The sequence below is a fragment of the Thermoascus crustaceus genome (genome assembly GCF_041956765.1).
Source record: "Thermoascus crustaceus strain CBS 181.67 unplaced genomic scaffold VTN00scaffold_2, whole genome shotgun sequence".
In the NCBI taxonomy this organism is placed as follows: Eukaryota; Fungi; Ascomycota; class Eurotiomycetes; order Eurotiales; family Thermoascaceae; genus Thermoascus; species Thermoascus crustaceus.
Genome location: NW_027192528.1, coordinates 1,992,340 through 2,015,290, shown reverse-complemented (window position 1 = coordinate 2,015,290; position 22,951 = coordinate 1,992,340). Strand labels below are relative to the sequence as shown.

Below are 22,951 nucleotides of genomic sequence, written 5' to 3'. Positions count from 1 at the left end.
CTGTACCAAATTCTCCTCCTTTTCCATACCTTTTTCTTTCGACTTTGAGCATCGCTTGGGTCGCCCATGGAGTTGTTTTCTTGGCCTGCATGTCCTTGTCGGCCGCGGGGGTTCTTCCGGATGGCGTTAACGGATCTGACGGCTTCCTTTTGGGGAAGCCAGTGTCACCATTCTTATCGATATTGTTTGGCCTCATCTAGCGTGCCTCTTGTACGTTTCATTTGGATTGCCGTTCTAAATCCTGTCGACACGCTATCTTCTCTTTGGAAAAGAGCATTGTGCGACTACGGAGCGAGCCCTTCACCGCGAAATACTAATCACTGGAACTCTCGTTGTCTCCACGAAGCTTGAATCGCCAACTTACAACGCCGTCGTGTCAGAGGAGACAGTCGGTTCGATTTCTGGGAATCGATCTCTGCTCCCGGCTTCCGAGATGCGCGATCTTGACACTTTCACTGCGATCCCGGTTTCACAGACGTGATCGCGATTGACCTGTCAGCATGAAAGTAGGGACCCGATGGGTTCCGAAGGCGAGTTTTAACTTCGCAGACAAGCGAGAGCACAATTAAGAAACTTCATGAGACGATGATTGTTCAAGGACACATCGGGACAAGAGGAGACGGCAGGCGTTGAAAGGGAGGGTTGTAGAACTCTGAGTGGTTCCTTCTCATCGATCCATGCCTGTTTCAAGACTTTCCTGCCTTTATTTCTTCTTTTCGCTCGCGCCTTATGTTATTCTATTCTTTATCATTACCCAGCATTTTCTTCATGATGTGTACATACCTCTTTCCTCACACCCGCGACATGCACCGCCACACGTTATTCCCCCACCACGCAAATAGCAGATCGAGACCGGCTGTCTATAGAGTATGGAGTAATCTATTCATGTCCAGGAAATGATAGGGCCAGTGCGCTGTCTCTAAAAGGTCTTTGTTTGAACCGAACGGACATCTCCATTCCTTCCTTGACTACGGGCTTCGCAGATCCTAGTTGGTTAATTGACAGGCAGGCTCATGAGATTTTTTTGGTTATAATAGCTCACCCCACGATAATAAATATTGGACAAATCAAGTTTCATTTTTGTCTTGATCTGGTTTCTGTCTTCTTGGAATAGTAGCTTCTTATTCTTGGAACACTGATAGCCGTATCATACCGCAGGATGGTCATCGTAAGTTTTCATAGACCGCCAACTGTGTCCCCGAGACCGGGGGCACACGGCAACTTGTATGCTCGTTGCAGCCAACAAAATATTACGCAATATAGTATTTCTTATCTAGGTATCTAGTCAGGCCCCCTCCAATGCTGCTTACCACCTCGGAGCTGAAGCCGCCGTTGGGCTAACTTTGGCATCCATACCCAAGCATACCCAAGGTCCATGTTTCCTGAAAATGTTCAACTCGACAGGACCAATGGCAGTAACAGATACCTGCCGGAACCTTGGATTGCAAGCGCCGGTTCCATACTGGATCTATGTATATGGTGTATGGGTTGTGCCTTTAAGGAATTAAGCTACATATCTGACCCATGGATTAGTATATCTGAGGGCCTAGTGCAATATAAGCATCACGATACCAAGTCTCTCTGCTCTCTCTCTCTCTCTCTCTCTCTCTCTCTCTTGTTCTTTTTTTATTCCCACACATGTGTAATGATATCCAACTCTTTTTGTTGTAAGTGGTACATCAACATAGCGTTATCTAGGTACGTACTTACTAGGTACAGGTACTTATCGTAGTAGCGCTATGTCACCGTTGCATGCTGTGGTAGCTGCAGGTATCTATCAATTCGCTTCTGATTACTCTGTAGGACAGCGAACTCTTGTAGCGATAGGAATTCCTTGATATTTATACCTTATTTAATTCTTTTACAGTAGATATACATCCATGGATAGCTCGGGAAGTTGCAACATATGCCATCTTTTGCAAACATAAGTACCTACAGTACTAGGGGCCTGCACAGACACCACTCCAATGCCGGGGGGCCTTACAAGGGATACAGCACCATCAACATGCCTTCTTTGTCCCTACATCTACGAGCTGGTCTCTCGTACATCTACTGCGCCGGCTAAAGACTTGTGTGCCATCATACCTCACTATTCTCTCCATTATCCTGAGCTATTCTTTGTCTTTACACCGTATTTTCTGTCCTCGAGATTTGCAACCGTGATACTACTGCGTACTCTTTAGATCCCCTACGCCCCAAAGACTACGATCGCAGGGCCCACGCAGATCACTCAACCCTTGGTCTACGGAGCGCTCCGTACCGATCCAACCGAATTGTTGACCGGTAGTACCATACCTAGGCCCCGTACGGAGTACGCAGTACATCAAGGAAACATGGCCCCTGGAGTTCAATCGACTATTCCGTACTACGTAGTAGATCAAATATAGTGATCGCCGATCCGCAATAGCGAAACTGGGACTTTTCTTTTACCGCCCCTCCCGCTAGGCAGGGTTTCTACAGCAATTATTCCAATTATTCCTCGTAAAAACAGGCGCGGATGTTGACAATTATTAATACCCCGCCCGACAAACGTGGGCTGCCCGCATTGTTGTAATCCACTAGGACAGTCGGGGAGAGTTTCAATCCCCATGGATACTACTGCATACTAATGCAACGATAGGATCGAGGTTTGAGAGTCTAGCAGACAGCTTTGGCTGTACTTATCTTTCCCCCTTTCTTCCCCCAGAAGCACGATGTGCCTCCCTTGCCCTGTTGCGCGCAATGATCTCCTCAATAATAGTGCTGTCCAGCGCATTCGGCCTGGCCGCGGCCTTCAACAATCCCCCTGGGGTTGAGACTTGGTGTGGAAAGGCATACAGACCATCGTAAGCAAACCACTGACTTCCTTTCTCTTTTCCTAACTATAGACCAGTGGATTATTAATTTGGAAAATACAGCAACCAGTCCTTTCCACCGGGGGGATGGCTCGATGAACCGTCTCCATCTGCAGATCCGCTCCTGGATCTGCGCATCCGTCCCCGCATGGACCTCTATACTTCTGATGAACACTTTGGCTCTTTCATCGTTGACGCGGGCCTCTCGTATACCAATGGGAAGCCGTACTACGGCAGCATATGGGACCAGAATAACAATGTGCATAAGCCATTCGATATACTGTATATCGATATTGCCGTCGCAGATAGCGGGCTTGATCTCGTCTCTGGTGGCAGTGTCCCTGTGAATTCGACATCGAATGAGATCGTCTTCTCTTTGGATGGGATCTATCCTCGGTTTGAGCCGTACGATGTAACGATTATAGGAGTCTCTCAGGATGGCAATCAATCATACGTCGCTGAAACGAAGCTCTATCGGCTTCCTGCCAGGACGGACGGTGGCAGCGTCACCAAGCTTGACAGTCTCTATGGGGGTCTGTTAGTTCAGGACTATACGGAGAACTCGTCAGCGTGGACGCCCATCTTTCCCTATTCTTTCTATGTCAGCTGGGATGGCTATCTTGCCAATGCTCTTGACAACGTGGAAAAGTTCAAGGACCTGGGGTACAACGTCATCCACGTTGTCCCCGACGCCGGACTCCCCAACCAGGCCTTCAATTTCACAGCGTTCAATATGTTTCTGGACAGATGTGACGATATCGGTCTCTGGGTCATGTACGACATGCGGTGGACCTACCTGAACCTCACCTCCGTGGAGGAGCAGGTCAACATGCTAAAGTCGCGAAAGAGCATGCTCCTCTGGTACACGGGCGACGAGCCGGACGGCCACGGTGATCCCCTCGACGGGACCAAGCTCGCCTACGATCTTATCAAGTCCCTGGACCCGTGGCACCCGGTCTCTCTGTGCCTGAACTGCTACAACTTCTACTACGAGGACTACGCCTCCGGCGCGGACATCATTCTTTCAGATGTCTACCCTATCGCCGTCAATACCTCGTGGTCCGAACCGTACGGCACCGTATGCAACACTACCTACGGCTGCTGCGGCTGCGACGACTGCGAGGGCAACTTCGAGGACATCTCTCGCCGTCTGGACCTCTTTACCCAGTACGGAGACTGGACCGGAGGTTCTCCAAAAGCTCTTTGGGGCGTTCCGCAGGCCTTTGGTAACGAGTCCTTCTGGAGACGGTACCCGACAGCCGAGGAGGAGGTGACGATGAACATGCTCAGCATCAACCACAACGCAAAGGCCATCGTCATGTGGTCTTACCCGACCGAGCCGGCACTGATGGACGTGACGAGCCAGCTGGCCAAGGTGCTCGTGAGGAAGGATGTCTCGGGTTTCTTGCTCGGGGCGCCGACGACGCCGCTTCCGGTGATCGGGGGACACCCGAGGATCGATGCCGCGGGGTGGAAAGTCGGAAAGCTCATGCTGGTTAGTATCTTGAATCTGGAGTATTCGGAACTTTCGGTGCAGACGGAGGTCGCGGTGACTTTACCTGCGAACGCCAGATCGGTTAGCCGGGTGCTGTGGGGTCCGGGTGGCTGGGAGGTGTCTGGGGGGAAGCTTGTGAAGAAGGGGTTATCGGGGCTTGAGACGAGCCTACTCGTCGTAGTGCTTGCATTCCTTTAGCAACCGATCCTTTAGATTGGCTTCTTGCCGTTATGAAGTGCGTGGGAATGATTGAGGGGTATTCTGCATATCTTGCCAGGGTCTGTATCCCTACCTCATGTGGTATTTACTACGAACCGCCGGTTCAAGTTTCAACGCCTTTGATGATCATTTCCGTCCCTGTGGCGTGCTTTGTATGCAGGTGAACGAAGTCCCATGCAAGTTCGAAGGGCACCATGTAAGATGGTGAAGACCATCCAACACGGCACCAAAAAGTTGTTGGACACGAAGTCATTAATATCACTAGATATTGTGACACTGCCTCGAGATCTGGGCCCGGTTCCCAGGGGTTAAACGTGAGCGAACCAGTCAAGTGCATACATGCTAGGCAGCCGGAAGCCGGAGCTACGTCATCACGAATGTATCATGCCGCCCGCCGACTGTAGACCAACCGTTACGGTTCACCCCCTCTGGGCCGATAAATAACGCTACAACAACAAGGATCCCTCATCCGTGCCGGACTCGGCCACAGTAGCAGTATATCGCAACACGCCACGTAGCAGAACATCCAATTACACCTGGCGGACGTCGTTATCGCCGGTTCAGATGATGTTCAGGTGATGGGCCCATGACGGGCGGGGCAGAGAGCGGAGCTAGCTATTTGCGGCACAGCGGCTGATAGGCAGCCTCGACGTTATCGCGTCCTCGACCGCGGAGTACATCTGGAGCAGCGGCAGCACAGGCGCGCGGGATGTATTTCCAAGTACCCCTCCGCCAGACACCTGGCGAGAGCCTGCAGCCTGTGGTCACCAGGGGTGCAGCGTCATGTGCCCCGCCCGTGAGTTCCGCCCGGGCCATCCTCGCTGTATCATCTTGACATCGTCGCCAGCCAGCCGTTTAACGGAGTGACTTCCAACCTCTGGCGGACTCTTGCTTTCGAACTAGTACGATTCCTCTCGACGCTCAGAGGAGCTTAGTACCTGTCTCCTGCCTGGAACGTCTGACCTCTTGCTCCCGCACCCGCGAACCGTGGCCCGGCACCCGCCTAGTCATTGGGCATCTGCGACTAACGGCCCCTCCGGGCTCGGGCATGTTAGGCAGAGAGGACGGAGAGTACAGTCTACGACCACTGCTACTCTCTTTGTCGCTCTCTGGAGAAAGGAAATATCCATTATCCGGTTAACATAACCTCTACTTTCCTGTTAACCTCACCTTCTCATGTCCTCCTCTTTTGATCTACAGCGCCTTGATCGAAACCCGCAGCCCGATCCTCGTCCTGATCCTGCTACCTTCATTTCCATGATCTCTCATCTCAGACAACATGGCTGACGCTCCAGACCCTCACGACAGAAATTCACCGAGTCCCACTCTCGCTCCAAGTCTCCGATATCCAACCTTCCCTCCGCTCAGTGCCTCTGTAGAAGAGTGGTTGTCTCAGTCCCGACCTGCCAACATGACGTCAACCCCTCATACACATCGTCCGTCGAGCTCCCTAAGCGAGAGCTGGGCAACTCTGAGTGCTTCTGATGTGCACTCGGAAGACGGTTCCCGTTCTGAGCAGACGGATATTGGATCCCTCATTAGCCAGAACGGCCCAGACGATGTGGCCAGCCTGGACGAGCGGGAGAGCAGTAGCGAGGTGGACGGCAATGACGATGAGCAGAGCAACATCTCGGAGTCCCAGGAGCTGCCGCCCCTGTTTGCCCGCGTAAGTGATGATATAAATGACAGCAACCTGACCATGAAAGCTGCCTACCAGCACCCCTCCGAATCCATCGAGTTCAGGGAGCCTGACAGATGGCCGGAGATCGAGCGGGTGGAACTCAAGCATACCATACGGATCTTTGACGGGGCTGAGGCATCGGAGCTGAAGGAGCGTCTCCCTCACAATCTGGAAGACACCCACCTCATTGTCACCGTCCAGCAGACGATGACGAAGCAGAGTCTCGATCTGGACAAGCCGTTCCGTGTGCTGTATGTGGGAAACCCGGAGTTCAGGCACATCGTACTGGACAAGATCGGAGATGTCTTGGTCTCAAGCTCGAGAGATGGGTTTGAGAGCAGTTCCGCAGAATCCTCTAGGTACCATGTCGTTCCGACGTCCTTTGGTGCTGGGGCTACTCCCAATTTTGCAGAGCTCCTCCCCATCCACGTCCAACTGATCGTTGACGAGTGCCTCGATGCGACGTCGGAGCCGCGAGCTGACAAGCCAAGTACCATCAATCTGAAGTTCAAGAATAGGCCACCATGCAGCTCTTCTTGGACCGGATCCCAGTACCAAATCTCCTCCTCGTCCGATTGGACGCTGCCGGATGTAGCCATCTTTTTCATGTCCGAAAAGGACGACAGCCTTGCCGTGAGAACCAGAAAGTTGGCTCATACTTTTATGAAGAGACATGGGATCCCGGCAATGGTTATATCTGAGGAGCCGCTCTGGAAGAGGCCCGCTGACCTGGTGCCCCTGGACTACCACAGCCTGCACATGTGTCTAGAGTCTCGTCATTCCCTGACGGGAGAGACCGTTGTTCTGAGAAGATATCCTATTGATTTGAAGACCTTCGAAAGCATTACGCCTGGGCAGCTTAATAGGAATCTGGCTTCTCTTTCTGGTCTTTATACCAAGAAGACATCCAAGGTAATCGCGGAGGACCAGAGACTTTCCGGCATGAAACAGTTCTTCGACAGCGAGAAGTATCCGAAGCATATGAGTTTCTCCCCTTATACAAGTCGTGCACACGAGCTGCAACCTGTTCTACGTGTTGTTACCCTTTCCATCTTGTCTGCCATCGCTATCACACTAGGATACACAGCCCTCAAAGCCATCCTTTTATTCCTAGTCCAGTTCTTCGCACGCTCTGCCGTTCCTAATCTTCCCACCATCACCCCTAGTTCCATTTCCACGACGGGTCTCCTCCCAGCCCAAGAACTCAAACAGACGTCGCTCTCATTGAAGTCATCGTCATTAAGTGAAGTTCAAACGCCAAGCTGCATACCTGACGCGCTCTCTACGGCTGAGGAAATAATGGGAATTTCCCTCTCACTCGACGGGCAGAGTGATCCGGACAAGTTTCAGATACAGGTCGTTGGAGATTGCCATGTGATCATAAAGCCTCCCAACAGCTTCACGTCCGCGAGAAAGCAGCCGAAGTTCAATGTCAGTGTCACTAGAGGTGACAAGGCGCTGTCATATGAGCTTTCAAAGCTCTTCGACGGCGTTTATACCCTGAAGCTCGACAGAGAAGATGCATACGGACTCCTGAACGTGTCTATTGCAACAACTTCCAAGCCGTTTTTACAGCAGGTGACGGAAGTTGACTTCGGCACGCCGTGGATGAAGATCGCGAATTGGAAAAAGGCCGCACAGGTTGTCTCGTCACGGCTCATGAAAGACTTGGGTACTGCACAGACTGGGCTCTCTGAGGTGTATGATCGTCTCTCTATGGATCTGCAAGTGTGGATGGGCGATGCTGTCAAGCGGTCGCATTTTCTGCGACGTGAGGCGGAGACGCTTCGCCGCGACTCCATGCAGCTTACGCTCGAAACCAGAGATGCTGTACTGTCGAGGTCGAAGCAGCTGTCCGAAGTCATCAAGCGAGGCGCGCTGCAGCAGTTCTCAACGGCATCGTCGACCTTGCGAGGACATACGACAAGGCTCAATAAAGATGCCAAGACATTTGTGGATGATGCATGGAAGAGACTACTGAGCACCTCTACACAACGGATGGACCTGGGTGGACTTAGGAACCGAATGCATGAGATGCGGAAATCAAAGGCTTTGGCCAAGGCGCAGATGCAGGCGCGGTGCCTGCTGAAGCGAGGAGGACACCAGTGTTGTGCGAGGTCCTCCTCGAGCCATCGTGATTGCAATAGTCGGGCTTGCAAATAATAATGTTTCCATTTTATCTGGTTTCACTGCAAGGGAACAGGGTCTAGTTTTCTTTGGTTTTCATGGCAACAGGCTAGTATCATAGCTGGGAATGGAACGAGGCAAGATATCCGGCGAGACAAGCCATTTTATCCATTAGGGTTGGGTGTTATGAAGTCTTGTATTTTGCTGTCTGGTTTTCATGGGCGAGGGGAGCACGATATCCACGAGCAGTAGGTAGCGTAGGTACTAAACACTCCCCTATTCATCAATATGGATGACTTATCGATGTATCGTTGCGCCGGTGATGTTTTACTAATGAATCCTGTAGTGTAGATAATTTCCGGACGTTCTTTATTCCCGGGGCGCCACAGAGTGTCGCGTGGTTCCTTATGGTACAGGGTAAAAAATCCTGTTCACTTTTCTCTATACTTAGTGGCGGTTCCCCTGAAGGCGCCGAAGAACAGTCCGCTGAGAGATCTGGCTCGGCGTGGGATGGGCTGGCGTATGAGGGGCGGTGGCACTAGCGGCCAGAGAGAGAGTCTGGGTAGGAGGCACGACGGGATTTTGCCAACAAACCTACCCACCTTTTACCCAAGACATAACCAAAACACCACTCTTTGCACAAAACTCAGGCACCGACCTGTTCGCACGCGATCCATCCATCCATCCATCCTGACCCCTTTAACCCCCGTATATCTTCTTATTCTTTTTTTTTATACGGATAACTTTATAAAGGCCCCCCATCTAATAATCACAATGTCTGACGTCGCTGAGACAAAGCCTGACCCCACCACCACCTCCGCCCAGGAGGGCACCGAGAAGAAGGAGGAGACTACTACAACCACCACGACAGAGGAGAAGAAGGAGCCTCCCAAGACGACTGATAATGTTTTCGCCATGTTCGGTGGAGGTCCTAAGAAGGAGAAGAAGGAGGAGCCTGAGGAGGAGACCGATGAGCCTTCGGGCGCCACTAAAAAGAAGACTGAGGAGGAGGTGAGTTCAATATTGTTATTATTTTTATCTTTGTCTTGTCTACGTTGGACTTTTGCCTGTTGTTGGAGTGTTGAGATGCGGTTCCTTCCCTGCAGGCTTTTTCGTCGGCCGCTTTTCGGTTGGCGGGGTTGGCGTGATATCTTTCCCTTAGTTGGGGGAGAGGAGGGGAAGCGGGAGGGGGACGACCCTATATGATTCAATCCCTTACTTGTTCTTTTCTCATAAACTAGGTGTAGAAGTGATGCTGACTGCTTTGATTCTAAAGGATGAGGCTCCCGAGTCCCCTGACGTCCACTTCGAACCCGTCATCCGCCTGACTGAGAAGGTCGAGACCAAGACCAACGAGGAGCTGGAGGAGCAGGTCTTCAAGATGCGCGCCAAGCTGTTCCGGTTCGACCGCGAGAGCAAAGAGTGGAAGGAGCGTGGCACTGGTGATGTGAGACTGTTGAAGCACAAGGAGAACCACAAGACTCGCCTGGTCATGCGGAGAGACAAGACCCTCAAGGTCTGCGCAAACCACTACAGTACGTTACCCGGATCTTATACCAGGAAATTTTTATAAAGGACCAGGAAGGAAGCTGACGGTCGTCTACTAGTTGTCCCTGACATGAAGCTGTCCCCCAACGTTGGCAGTGACCGCAGCTGGGTGTGGAACGCTGCCGCTGATGTTAGCGAGGGTGAGCCCGAGGCTCAGACGCTGGCTATTCGATTCGCCAACAGCGAGAGTAAGTTTTAGTGCCCTGTGGTTTTGTCTTCTGGGCATTGAGCATCGCTAACACCGCTCTGCAGACGCCAACCTCTTCAAGGACGCCTTCATCAAGGCTCAGCAGGAGAATGAGAAGCTCTTCAAGGAGGCGCAGGAGGAGTAAACGGTCCTGAGTTGTCTCAACTGCTCGAGGTGGACGGTTCTTTGACCGACACCTCTTCTTTGCACGGCTTCTCCCAGCCCTCTCCCCCGTCCACGAACTCCCAAGCCCAACGTCTTTCCCCATTTCTTTATTCAGAAACCCCTATTGTTAGTCCCCACGCGGTGAACGAGATGACAGATATGTGTATGTTGATCTCGACATGACCGTGATTCATGTGATGAAAAGTCGACGTGACATGTACACCCCCCCCTTTGTCTCAGGTGCCCTTCGAGATGGACGAGCATCTGGCAGCTGGCAGTAGATAGAGCATGCGGTAACCCCCAGATATCACCCAAATACATGCACAAATTTCATAAATAGTGTTGTAGTCTGCTCCTGATACCTGCGTAGATTCTGTCCGACGTATAGTTCGGTTTTGGTGGACCAGGTAGGCAAATGTAAAAGCAGCACTCGAGGAAGACAACCCATTCACAGGAGCGTATTACTATGCAAAGCCCCTGGAGTCCCGGTCTGCAGCATACCCGCCATAGGGCTGAAGAGAGCCGCATGTCTGTGGTCCCTGACCGCTGCTTGTCCGCTGTCCGGGTGGGCTTTCGACCCGCCGCGCGACGCATCCAACCCCACCATCATTCACGGAGCTCTTCCCGCGCTCTCCTCAAACGCGCTCCTTCAAGGTCGAACAACAGCTCCCTCGCGCAGAACCTCTGACGACACTCGACCTTGATTTTCTTTCCGACAGAAAGCTCACTTTGAGCTCATCTTCCTCTTTTATTTGACCATACTTGGCTGTTCTGCGCTACTTTCTTTGCGCCTGCTGCCTTGCAGTCTGACCTGGTCGAGAGTCGCTGCAACGATAGGGTGACGCAACTTAAGTCGAGGTCGTGACTCGGAGCTTCCATATCGAGTTTTCAAGATGCCTGACGTGAGTCTTCCTCTTTTCCCTCCATGATGGACAGCTATTGGAGCTCTTCCCTGTGTTTTGGAGCTTGTTGTCCCATGTTCGAATGACGCTGACGTTACTGCTTTTCTCAACACACACAGGTCAAGAGGACGATTAGGCTCATAACGGAACAACACATCGTGTACGTCTGTCCAGTTTGGGTCCCTGGTTTCGCGAAGACCAAATCTCTTTCTTCTTTCTTCTTCCCTCTTTCTCTTTCTCTATCGCGTTCCCCGCGTAGGGATGGATTCATCATCCTGCGTTATGGCCGGGCCGCAGGTGCCATCCCAGCGACTACACACATACGCGCGCGCGTTCGCGTCATCCATTCATCGAGGTCCAATTCAACTGTGGCTAATCAATATGGCTGGATCACAGCGACAAGGATTCTGGTGTCGAAGGATTCCCTCTCCGGTCCTGGTCGATCGAAATCTACCTTCTGAACGAACATGGCGAGCAGGTTCCCGCGAACATATTCGACAAAGTGACGTACACGTTGCACCCTAGTTTCGGGGACAGAGCGATTCAAAGTACGTGCGCCTGCATAACCTGTTTACTCCTGTTATCTGGTTGAAAATGCCTTTCGTTGTTTTTTTGGCATGCCGTGAACGGCATATGAAGCCAGGCGAAGTTGAGGTGATGGACCTGGGCTAACATGGAGCGTTTTCGTGCATAGCCTTCAAGAACCCACCGTTCAGGATCCAGGAGGAAGGTTGGGGAGAGTTCGATATGCAGATTAGCCTGTTTGCGCCGGACAAGGAACATATCATCACCCACGACCTGAACTTCCAACAACCGCGCTACGAGTCCAAGCATGTTATTGTGAGTGCACCACTCTTTCGTTTATCGACAGGCCTATACAAATACTTACGTGTGCCCTCGTTTCTGTTGTATAGACCTTCAGAAACCCGAAGCCCGCACTCCTTGCCGCTCTCCGAGAATCTGGACCCGTTCCCGGTGACGAAAACGGTATCAAGTCGAAACGCAGTGGAGTCGTGGAAGAGGGCAGCAAGAAGAAGAAGCGGGTAGACAAGAATGTGAGTTCTGTGGTGGTATGGGCAGAGCATAAAGGCGGCCCCTTGGACTTTCTTTCGGGAGCTTCCATTGCTTACGATGATATATTTATTTGAGCAGGTCGACATGGACAAGCTTGCGGACGGTCTCCAGAAGCTTGGCGAGGATGACTTGCTCCAGGTCGTCCAGATGGTGCATGACAACAAATCTGCCGATTCCTACACAAAGAATGATGTGGAACGTATGTATTTCCTTTTTGTTCAACCTTCAGATGGCTCTTTTCATCTGAATTATTGGCTTTCCTTCTATCTGATCTCTCAAATTGTCTTTCCATCCCAGATGGACACGGAACTAACATGCTACAGAGGGCGAATTCCACGTCGACCTCTACACGCTCCCAGATGCTCTTATCAAGATGCTGTGGGATTTCACACAGGAGAAGGGTGTTGTATGACGGAATGATGGCTTGTTCGAATTTCAACCCACACATGATTGTCAGGATATGTAAGGAAGAAAGACGTAATAAAGATACAATCTGATCTGATTGATATGAACACTGACCCATATGATATCTGCACATAGTGAGAAGAAAAAAGAAAGAAAGAAATAAGAACATAATGGAAATGGAAATGTTGCCATTATGATTACAATACAATGAAAGTGGAAAGAAAGATAGGTTTCCTCAGCAAAATGTGTCTTATCCATCTGTCTCAATTTCCAATCATCTCTACCTTGAAAACAGAACTTTCTATCTTCTCTTTCGTCCTGTCTCTGGAGAGGGACTTGGTCCTTGTCATCTCTCTCGTCTTCCTGTGTTGTTTTTCACTCGTCGCTTTGCAGTCTTGGGGTTGCTTGGTTCCGATTTGATTTGAACTTGACTTGATTCCCCCGCGGCGGACCTGATTAATAGGTAAATAGTTAGTTTCCTTTTCTTTAGTCTAGTCCCTAGTCAAGTTGAAAAGAAAAGTACAGTACAGTACAGTATATGATTGCAGAATTCTTCTGTGCACCGTGTCGCGTATGTATGTAGCTACACCTGGTGAGATGAATATATCTAAGGTATCTAGGTATCTAACGTACATCGTCGACTACAGAGAAACGGCAGTGTCGTTTATCCATTAGTCGATCCATCGTCGGTTGGCAAATAGTAGGATAGGACAGGATAGAGCAGAAGTAGAAGCAATGCACCGACTTATCTCCACTGCAGTGCGTCCTCCCGGTTGCTTGCTTGCTTGGTTACCTCCTTCCTTGCGGTTAATACGTCTCCTGTATGTACATGTACATACCCCATATGCATTCCTTACGATTCATAGAGTTTCAGTGCAGTTCCTACCCATTATCTTATCCACTTATATATAACTTGATTTGAATTAATTCATTAATTCCTATCTACCTATCTAAGGTACATACATACATAACTCAGACATTTCGCCCGGGTAGTAGGACTCGAGACTCATATTTATAAACATTGGAACTTTACAAAGGTACCTATCTAATTTCTACTTGGCCTTCTTCTTCTTCTTCTTCTTTACACCGAGTTCCTACCTACCTACCTAACTCATGAATTCATGATCGAAGGCAAAGAAAACAAACTGAACCAATCCATGCTTTAAGCAGGTATTATTCTTTCTGGTCTTTTCGTATTGTATGGATGGATATGGAGCTTACTGGATTGATCAATCAATCGATGGCGTGACATGACCGGAGTCAGTCAAGTCAAGTAAGTCACCTGACAGACAGTACCTGCCCAGGTATTTGTTTGTGTAGGTACCTAGGTTTGGGGTGTGTTGCCATTGGCCAGTGATAAATTATATATATATGTACCAGTAAGATCAATCGAATTTATAAATGGAAATGAAGAGAAAAAGTAAAGAAAGAGGGAGCCCAAAGTCTGGCCTGACGCCTCTGATTCTATTTCGAGAGAGATTCCCCTTTCTTTCCGTTAGGAAGTGAAAGGACGGGTAAATGAAGTGTAGACAAAGCAGCTGAGTGAGCGTCCGCTCAGTAAAGCGCAGCGCGGTAAGATGCGAAAACCTGAAACCTGAATACTTGCTGCGTATAATGAACGAAGTAAATATTATAAATGCTGTATGTACTTAGCCATTATTGTTGTTATATAACAAATATATATATAGTGCCAAGTATCTCACTTAAAAGGTTATATAGCAAGAAAGGAAAACAGCTACACAAAAGCCGGGACCCGCATGCATGCATGTACACAAAGGAAGCAAAAATAATCGATAAGAGATGATAAGAATCCAAGTCAAAGACAATGCACAAAACAAAGGGAAGCGGGGAATCTGTTTTATTCATCTCCTCTCAATGTTGAAGATCCTTCCCGAGGTCTTATTTCCTGTCATTATTCCAGCCCGTCCAATTTCTCCCTTTATAGGTCCAACAATATGAAAATGGGAACGAAGCATTCGAAGACTTAGATGAGATGATGGATGATTGTGATGGGGGCAATGGTGAGAGATCATGAACATCAGTCGGGGTCACATACACACAAGCTAGTCCAGCTGCAAGGCAGAGCAAATGTCACAAAAACACGCAGAACACGACAGGGGATATCACAAAGCATGTAGGATGCAAAGCCCAACGACAAAGCAGAAGCGTCACGAAAACATCATGCCATCTATAAGCCAAAACACACACGAAAAATGAGGCCGTATAAGAATTTTCCAAGTCGAACCCGGGAGGGAGGCACGAGCCAAGCCAAGCAACAGGGGTAGAAAATGGAAACTCCAATACGCCGGTGCGCCAACGCTCTTCAAGCTTTAAGCAAGCAGAGTTCTCTCTTTATGCAAGAGAACGTGTGGTCAATCCAAACAAGGTTGATGAGATGGTATGCATCGTCAGGAGAGGACTGTCGTTAGATAACTCGGTACCTGAGACAAAGTTAGCTGTGTGACCAGGAAAGAAAGCAGAACATTTCCCAAGGAGAACGTACTGTATCAGCAAGTCCTCCAGACTCGAAGGGCTGCAGTCTCTCCCGTCCGGGAGCTGCTTGAGGATGTCCACGATGGTCGCGAAGACGTCACCGCCTTTGTAGGCAAGCAAGGCCGGAGCCTCGACATGGTTCATCTCCGCGATCTCATGGTGTAGCTTGATGAAGCGCGTTGTCATGTATTTGCGAGCAACCGTGACAAGACAGTCTTCGACGATATTGCTGACGGTAGACTGGCAAAACGTCAGCAAACAGCCCCACCGCGAGATACACGGGTTCAAACTACGGAGACCATACCTCAGGATCATATATACAAACGACGACGACAGTGTCCACGGGGGCTTTTTCAATGGCATCGAGATACCTGACAGCATCGACCGTCTCGACGGTTCCGTACATCCTCCTGCTGGGAGCGGTCTTGCTTCTGGCACGCTGCTGCAATTCCTGCATACGCGTCTCCCGCCACTTGCGCATAAACTGTTCTTCGTCCTCCTCACTCGTCGCGGAACCTTCAGTGGAACGGCGTTCCCTCAAGAGTTTTGTCTCCTCCTTTATCGGCTTGTTGGACGGCTGGTAGTTGTCAAAGCCAGCGACGCTGAGCAGCGTCCTGCGGAAGGAGCGCTTCCTCGCGCGCTCAAAGGACTGCGCATCGGCGATGACACCTTTGGGACCCGTGTTCGCGTCGAACTGGGTCGTGGGGATGGTGTAGGCGGCGGCCCTGGAGACCATGTTGTGGGATGATTCCGTTTCGGATTCAGAATGGACGTAGTTCTGACTCTCGTCGTCCGACTGCGAACTCGATTCGTCGTCGGAGTTGTTGCGATCCTCAGGATGGCAAGAGAACGTCTCCTTCTGGTTGAAGAGACGGTCGACTTCTTCTTGGGCAGCGGAAGACATGGCGGAGAGAGGGGAGCTGACGGCGGAGCGGCTGACACTTTCTTATAGAGAAAGGAAGTTTGGAACGGAGACAAAAGGACAGGGACAGCCCTGCGACAAAGTGTGGTTTCGCGGTCACGCAAGACGCCAAAACGTGGAGCTGGAGGAAGGACAACGCCGTCTGCGACGGACGAAGTGTGTTTCAGCCTGGTGTGGAACAGCCGGTGGGTTTTCCCTAGTTGAGGTTGGCTGGAGGGGACGACGATCGCAACAGCAGCCGGCAATTGGGCCTGGAGGATCTCTAGAACCCCAGAGTCGAGGGGCGATACCTGTCGGTGAGCAGCATAATTAGCCAGGTGGGCACGTCGTCAGGCTTAGGGCTGGTCAAGGTGATATGGCGTGGATCAGCGTGGCCCCTGTCCAGAGGGACGAGGGGGGCTCCGTTCTGCATCTCAACGCTGGACTGTGACTTACCGGGCCAAGCAGCGCTTCCCACGTTCTTCTGCTGGGTCTTGCGCAGGGTCGACGCGGGCTCAGGGGCTCTTCTGCAGCGCCGTTGGGAGGAGAGCGGGATAGAGCAGACGTGGTGTTGAGAGTTGTGTTCTCTCCACCACGCACAACCACGCGAGACCGCACGCCCACGGTTCAGACGGGCGCCCGCGCCATCACCATCACCCCTCGAGCGCCAATCGTGTTCGGTATATCCAGTCTCTCGTCGTCCTCCTTCTTCTCCCGGGCGTTTCAAAGGGGCCGATCGCCCCGCCTGGAGTCGACCTCTGCGCACCATCATTCGCAGACCTGTCAGGCCCCTGAACTCGATGACGGCGAGACGCCAGCAGCACAGCCCGCACCTGCACGGCGCCAAGCAGGCTAGAAGCCTTGAAGAATGTTCTGTGCTCGGTATCATCATCATCCCACCTTGGTCTCAGGAGTCAGGGTCTTTCATGCTCTAGGCTCCGTCGTTTGCGGATCCTGTACCAAATACCACCAGGAGGACCGTGGATTTGCTGGCGTTTACAGTGTCATATGCTCACACCGCCAAGCGTGTTTGATGATGATTCTTAGCTTGGTCAACGGTCGTTTGCGAGCTCCTGGGTCTACGGGACCGATTGACCCCAGAAATGCCGAGAGTCTGATTGCGCCTTGTCTGCGTTGTTGTTTCATCAATTTCCCTCCGGGATAGGTGGATGGCTGTGCCTGGCCTTCTAGCGTCAGATTGACCTTTAATTATCTTCTTATTATACTCTGACCTGATCGGAGTTTCCTTATATACTGTCCAATGACTCTCAGGCCAGAGTCTTCTCTTTCTAGAATTACCAGGACCCCTACTACACCGCCGAAAAGCAGCAATTCTAGTTCCTGGTTGATCTCTCTGACTAGACCACGGATATCAATAGCGTCTGGAGTCCGGAAAAGACACCCGAGGTCTAAACATGCAGGGTCTTTCTTACCTTGATTCTCATATGCTTGTGCGGTGAATGTGGACCACAGTGACTTACAAAACCGTTGAACGGGCCCTCATCCACAAATCAACGTCTGGTGACAAGTGTCCATAGCAATGCTTTCACTCAACTGCTTCTGTATAGCAGTCTTTGGAGGGATCTTCGGTCTTCACTGTTATCCAAACAAGATCGACACTGTCAGCCACAAGGACGGCGGTAATGACAAATGTTGAACTTTAAGCCGGGCTCCGCTAGCAAGATCAGCCCAAAGGGGCTACGTACTCCGTATTCCTCGGAGACGCCGTCAGCCCGGGAAAAGTAAGAGTCTGCTGTTGCCGTATATGGAGCGTGCACGAAGATAACCCGCAACCTTAGCCACAGATAGCATTGTTGACACTCTCACATGTTCGCCGTTCGGAGAATTTTTTGATAAGCGCCCACCTACATGTCACGCAGCAACCCCGGCTATGCAGGTAAGCGCCGCGGGACTTGGCTACATGCTTCGACTTCACTCACCCCCTGCGGCTGCAAAGCACGGAGTGATGGAGCTCTCAGCACAGGATGCACGGGACTTCCACCCACCCCTGATGGTAAGCTGTCATGGTGGATCTCTGTCCTTTAGACGTCATAGCGGGCAGAATGAAAATGATCATCCGTGGTGATAACGGCAGATCGTGCGTCGATCCCGGCATACCTGTGGTGTTGACCCACTCTACTATTGCTTCCGTATCTTCTCTCCCGTTTACGAAAACCTTTGACTGTGATTAGGTTCCGAGGACAGGCTCCAGTAAAACTTCACGCATCAATGATATTATTGGGGATCCAGAGTATCGGACCCGTTAAATTATCATTGCGTGGGTTTTTCTCTTGCATCAGGCCGGATGGGACGGATACAAGTAGCTGGGAGACTCGAAAAGAGCCCTAGATATTTTAGCGGTGGGAGTGACAGCGTAGTGAGTACTGTACTCCAGTCTCGTCTTAAGCGAATGAAATGGACGGTTGACTTCCGGCTACTTCGGCTGTCGGGTATGTATCTCCAGTGCAGTCAATGCTTCTAACATCCAGATTCGGATTGTATGTACCTCTAGAGTGATAGTCACTGGATTTGTCGTTTCGAATCATACTCCGTACTTAACAAAGCTCTGAATTTGACCACTGTCGAGTCGAGACAATGAATATGATATTGAATCCGCCTTTCGTCCTTGATCTTTTGCATCATGATAGGTCGTGGGGTAAGAAGAGCACGGTCCAAGTTATGATGCCGCCGGTGACTTTCTTGTTTCTTGGACTCTAGGAAAGTCCCTAGGAAGCGGGGATCTGAAGCAGACCAGGGGTTCTGTCAATTTGCACTGACAGCACGCCTAGAGTGAGTGCTAATAGGCGACATCAGAAAGCCGAGGTTGGTGCAAATGCCGACATTTACTCGGCTCAGCAGGCTCTCTTGGAAATCTACCGAGTTTCATAAGTGCATGGAGTGGTTGGGCTCATTCTGTAACTCTGTTCGATCAGGCGTGCAGTCTGTGCTCCGTAGGAAAGGAGATTTTGGCGGCTTGGCCATCTCTGATGTCTGAGAGGGCTTCTTGTTTGCACTCTGCTACCGTCTTCGCGAGCCTAGGATGTTCCAGCTTTCTGTTGCTGCCCAAAAGATCCTCTTTTTGGGTTATCTCTTTCGGGTTGGACGTTGTCAACTTCTGCTATGCGTCACTCATCAGACGAAACCCTCACGGACTCTGGTCACCTTATAGCAAGTGCTAAATACCTTTTATTCCAGGGGAGATACTAATTTTCTCTCCCACTATTCGCAAAGAACATCACGGTACTCTATATCTCGGATCAAGCCGAACTGCGGAGTCGACAACTTGAGGGGTACATATTCGGCTGATACCGCCGTCGTATGTATAACATCACACTTATCAGTGGGGCCGTCCCGTCTGTACAGTGAATTAGTACTCATATTCGACAGGGATGTCAAAGTATGATCCATCAGCTGCAAGCTGGCAGCCAGTTTCTTTTTATTGATGTCAGTGACGAGGAGGGGTAATACGAGGGACCATTGATAAGCGGACCCCTGCCACTTTGTTATCTTCATCCCGGCCCCCATTTTACTCCGCACTGCTCTCGACCAGAAGAGGGCTAGAGAGAAGATGGCGGGAGATCGGGGTTCGCGCCGGCGTTCTCTCCGCACTACTGATGACTCTGATGGCTATTGTGTTCTTGGAGCTCAAGCACACGTTGACCAGCTCTGGATAAGGATCTACACACAATATTACTAACGGGATTGTCTTTCAGTAATAGACTCAACTACTACAAGCGGCGAGTTCTTGTCGTATCCAGCTGAAATCATGTCTCCTATTATTCCAACCAGGAAGCAGAAGGTCCTGGCGCTGAGCTATCCAGTCTTTGTCGATGAGGAGTACATGGAGGACTTTACGTCCAAATTCGATCTGGATGTATATAACACACTTTTCATCATTATCATCCAGACTTACCTGCAAAAAAAAGGACTGCAAGAAAAGAAAATGTACATCCATACTGATCCGAACTCTGAATAAACCAACAGGTCCTCAGATCCACCGACCGCAAGGGCCTCATCGCCGAAGTCGCAGCCAAGATCGCCAACGGCGAAGGGCCCTGGGACGCGATCCTCGTGCGCATGGGCACCCTGCCCTACGAGCCGTTCGACGAGGAGCTCTTCGGCGCCCTCGTGCCCGGTTGCAAGGTGATCGCGTCCGCCTCGGCCGGGTACAACGAGTTCGACGTCGACTGGATGACCCGGAACGGGATCTGGTTCTGCAACACGCGCAATGCGGTGTCGGAGGCGACGGCCGATATGACCATCTTCCTCATCCTGGCGGTGCTGAAGGATACCACGAAAGCGGAGAGGCAGGCTCGGGAGGGGAAGTGGAGGGGGACTAGTATCATCCCCACGAGAGATCCCCGCGGGCTGGTTCTGGGGATTATTGGGATGGGTGCGATTGGGAAGGTCGGTCTTTATTCCCTAGTATATTTCTTGGGGGAAATACTATGTATACACATTCGACCTTCTCTGGCTCTGATCTGGCAAACTCCAGCACGTCGCAAGGAAAGCCGCCGTATTCGGCCTGAAAATCAAATACTATAACCGCACCCGACTCTCCCCCGAAGTGGAGGCCCAATATGACGCTACATACTGCTCCTCGCTGGAGGAACTCCTGTCATCCTCTGACATCGTATCAGTCAACTGTCCCCTGGACGCAGCGACGACACGGATGCTCGGTCGGAAGGAGTTCGCACAGATGAAGGACGGCGTCTTCTTCGTCAACACGGCCCGAGGCGCCATTGTCGACGAAGACGCCTTGATAGAGGCGCTGGAGTCGGGGAAGGTCGTGAGAGCGGGATTGGATGTGTTTCCTGTTGAGCCTAATATCAAGTAAGTACGCTGTCGTGTCTTTTCCCCCTTTCTCTTGCTGCTGCTGAAAAATGGTATATATGCTTATCGATGACTTTTCATCAGCCCCTATTTCGTCGCCAGCGACAGGTGCGTGCTGCAGCCCCATCTCGGAGGACTGACGGACGGATCCTTCAAGTTGGCAGAGACCGAGTGTCTTGAGAACATCAAGGCTTGTTTGGCGACAGGGACACCCGTTACTCCTGTTAATCAGATAAGTTTGGACTGAAACTATCTGAATGGAAAGTTTATATATGTGACCCTTGAAAGAGACCGAGTGCATGGTTAATTTAGGAGGGGAAGAGAAGATAGGGATCCTCGATAGCCCAATATTCAGACATGAAGAGAAGAAATATAGAACAGAAGCATCACAAAATTATGATTTTATAACGTGGCAGTTTCGGACCGCTCATGGATCTCTTTCCCACATAGGCCCTCTGCACGGCAGTATACATATAATATGCCCGAACCCAGGATCTGGATTGGATTAATTAGATCCTCAGTAAAAAATAAAATACCTGTTTCTTTGGGAGTCTGAAGGTCTCGGAGCCCACTGAAGCCTAAATAGGTACACACATGCAAGCATGTGAAATCAAATCGTCAAAGATTCTAGAAAGTGCCTCAAACCATAGAAAGAGGTGTCTATAGATCATGGTAGAACTTCCTTGCAGAACAACCTCCTTCACCACTGCTTATATCATCATCAGCAGCGGCGGCAGCAGCATAGATTTACTTTAGGTACCTAGGATCTATCAAGTCAAACTGCTCCGTCACCTCCAAAGTCACAAAAAGAAAGTCATCTGAGGTTGAGCCGCGAAAATACGAACTGGATTACCTGTTACAGTTGATGTTCGTATTCCATATCAATAGTCTCACCCTTTCGCGATTCAATTCGTCAGATCGGCCTGATCTGTGGTCTCCGTCTGAAATATTAACATAGATATATCTAGAACAAGTACAATACCTCTATCAATAGAAGCTACCTCAAAACACAAGTAGGTAATTTTCGGCAAGCGCTCGAATCCCTCGAATTATGGATTTGACAAAGCGCTGATTGATGACCGCTGTTAAACAGAGTTATTTACTTAAGTTATTGAATTGAACCCTAGTCCATCCATCCATCAAATCATACCTACCTAAGAGCCCCTTCAAGACAAGGAACCAGCACCTACGACCATAGGGTGTGGAAAACAGGGCTTCCCGTCCGCTCAGCCGTACTTAAGCCACACGCCGGGCGGTTAGTAGTTGGGTGGGTGACCACCAGCGAATCCCGTCTGTTGTAGGTTTTTCTTTCCTTTTTTTCTTCCCTTTTCTTTACTTTTTTGATTTGATCGATTGACACACGGGCGACAACCCCATCTGATAGATGGACTATACTTCGATCAAGGATCCTCTTGAGAATTCTCTTCCCTTCTATAGATAGGTACTGTGACGGCGCGGCAGACACCTAGGCGGTAAGGTAGGCGGTGTTGAGCATTCCTTTGTCTCTGGGATACTGCCGGTCCTACTTGCCTATATATATCACGTTACACGAAGCCCTGCGAATTCTTTCCTTTTCCCCTCATGCTTTCGATTCTGTATGACAAGCTACCATAGTTTTAGCTAATAATACTATGACTGAGCGCCGTCACACCTAGGTAACGCTCGGATTCCCTGGTTCCATTCTTGTACTAGTTCAAAAATAGCATACAATTCCCATATACTGTACTCATCACCAACCAAAAGACAAAACCAAAAGCTTGCAACTTATGGTATATGTAACTGAACCCAAACCACTCCTTTCTTCCCAGTCACCTGACATAGACTGCCTCTATACACCGCCTACTTATTTAAATACCTAAATTCTACTGGAATGAATCTGCCGCTCCACACCGCCTTCTATTTTTTCCCCTGCAGTACCTACCTACCAGGGCTTAGTAGAATTAACATTAAATCATACCTAGCCCAATAATGTTAATAGTACATTTTTTTCCCCACTAATAACAGCCCGGTGGTTAATTGCCCTAGATTCTTCGTACAAAGTTGTTGTAGCATCAGTCCACGTAGTGGATCTCACAGCCAGCTACTAA

At 50.3% G+C, this 22,951-nt stretch overlaps 10 protein-coding genes across 10 annotated transcripts; 7 read left to right on the top strand and 3 right to left on the bottom strand.

The window, feature by feature from the left end:
• Positions 1–66: 66 nt before the first annotated feature.
• VTN00DRAFT_4266 (uncharacterized protein) lies at positions 67–351 on the top strand (the record flags this gene model as incomplete). The annotated part of the gene is made up of 1 exon (XM_069430675.1): positions 67–351. One exon carries the CDS (start codon positions 67–69, stop codon positions 349–351), a length of 285 nt encoding a protein of 94 aa, XP_069289787.1.
• Positions 352–433: 82 nt separating this feature from the next.
• Positions 434–990, top strand: VTN00DRAFT_4265 (uncharacterized protein; the record flags this gene model as incomplete). Its single annotated transcript, XM_069430674.1, has 3 exons — positions 434–466; positions 649–867; positions 910–990. 3 exons carry the CDS (start codon positions 434–436, stop codon positions 988–990), a joined length of 333 nt encoding a protein of 110 aa, XP_069289786.1.
• Positions 991–2,721: 1,731 nt separating this feature from the next.
• Positions 2,722–5,415, top strand: VTN00DRAFT_4264 (uncharacterized protein; the record flags this gene model as incomplete). Its single annotated transcript, XM_069430673.1, has 3 exons — positions 2,722–2,825; positions 2,898–4,446; positions 5,179–5,415. The coding sequence occupies 3 exons, from the start codon at positions 2,722–2,724 to the stop codon at positions 5,413–5,415; spliced, it is 1,890 nt and encodes a 629-aa protein (XP_069289785.1).
• A 412-nt stretch (positions 5,416–5,827) lies between these two features.
• Positions 5,828–8,392, top strand: VTN00DRAFT_4263 (uncharacterized protein; the record flags this gene model as incomplete). The annotated part of the gene is made up of 1 exon (XM_069430672.1): positions 5,828–8,392. One exon carries the CDS (start codon positions 5,828–5,830, stop codon positions 8,390–8,392), a length of 2,565 nt encoding a protein of 854 aa, XP_069289784.1.
• Positions 8,393–9,130: 738 nt separating this feature from the next.
• On the top strand, positions 9,131–10,236 carry VTN00DRAFT_4262 (uncharacterized protein; the record flags this gene model as incomplete). Its single annotated transcript, XM_069430671.1, has 4 exons — positions 9,131–9,367; positions 9,633–9,891; positions 9,964–10,092; positions 10,157–10,236. The coding sequence occupies 4 exons, from the start codon at positions 9,131–9,133 to the stop codon at positions 10,234–10,236; spliced, it is 705 nt and encodes a 234-aa protein (XP_069289783.1).
• Positions 10,237–10,252: 16 nt separating this feature from the next.
• VTN00DRAFT_4261 (uncharacterized protein) lies at positions 10,253–10,577 on the bottom strand (the record flags this gene model as incomplete). The annotated part of the gene is made up of 2 exons (XM_069430670.1): positions 10,253–10,361; positions 10,441–10,577. The coding sequence occupies 2 exons, from the start codon at positions 10,575–10,577 to the stop codon at positions 10,253–10,255; spliced, it is 246 nt and encodes an 81-aa protein (XP_069289782.1).
• A 572-nt stretch (positions 10,578–11,149) lies between these two features.
• VTN00DRAFT_4260 (uncharacterized protein) lies at positions 11,150–12,644 on the top strand (the record flags this gene model as incomplete). The annotated part of the gene is made up of 7 exons (XM_069430669.1): positions 11,150–11,158; positions 11,278–11,318; positions 11,555–11,706; positions 11,853–11,998; positions 12,073–12,213; positions 12,311–12,431; positions 12,556–12,644. 7 exons carry the CDS (start codon positions 11,150–11,152, stop codon positions 12,642–12,644), a joined length of 699 nt encoding a protein of 232 aa, XP_069289781.1.
• A 2,418-nt stretch (positions 12,645–15,062) lies between these two features.
• Positions 15,063–16,034, bottom strand: VTN00DRAFT_4259 (uncharacterized protein; the record flags this gene model as incomplete). The annotated part of the gene is made up of 3 exons (XM_069430667.1): positions 15,063–15,078; positions 15,141–15,370; positions 15,435–16,034. The coding sequence occupies 3 exons, from the start codon at positions 16,032–16,034 to the stop codon at positions 15,063–15,065; spliced, it is 846 nt and encodes a 281-aa protein (XP_069289780.1).
• Positions 16,035–16,148: 114 nt separating this feature from the next.
• VTN00DRAFT_4258 (uncharacterized protein) lies at positions 16,149–16,803 on the bottom strand (the record flags this gene model as incomplete). Its single annotated transcript, XM_069430666.1, has 2 exons — positions 16,149–16,342; positions 16,488–16,803. The coding sequence occupies 2 exons, from the start codon at positions 16,801–16,803 to the stop codon at positions 16,149–16,151; spliced, it is 510 nt and encodes a 169-aa protein (XP_069289779.1).
• Positions 16,804–19,349: 2,546 nt separating this feature from the next.
• On the top strand, positions 19,350–21,111 carry VTN00DRAFT_4257 (uncharacterized protein; the record flags this gene model as incomplete). Its single annotated transcript, XM_069430665.1, has 6 exons — positions 19,350–19,393; positions 19,745–19,768; positions 19,821–19,905; positions 20,016–20,438; positions 20,527–20,864; positions 20,949–21,111. 6 exons carry the CDS (start codon positions 19,350–19,352, stop codon positions 21,109–21,111), a joined length of 1,077 nt encoding a protein of 358 aa, XP_069289778.1.
• Positions 21,112–22,951: the final 1,840 nt, after the last annotated feature.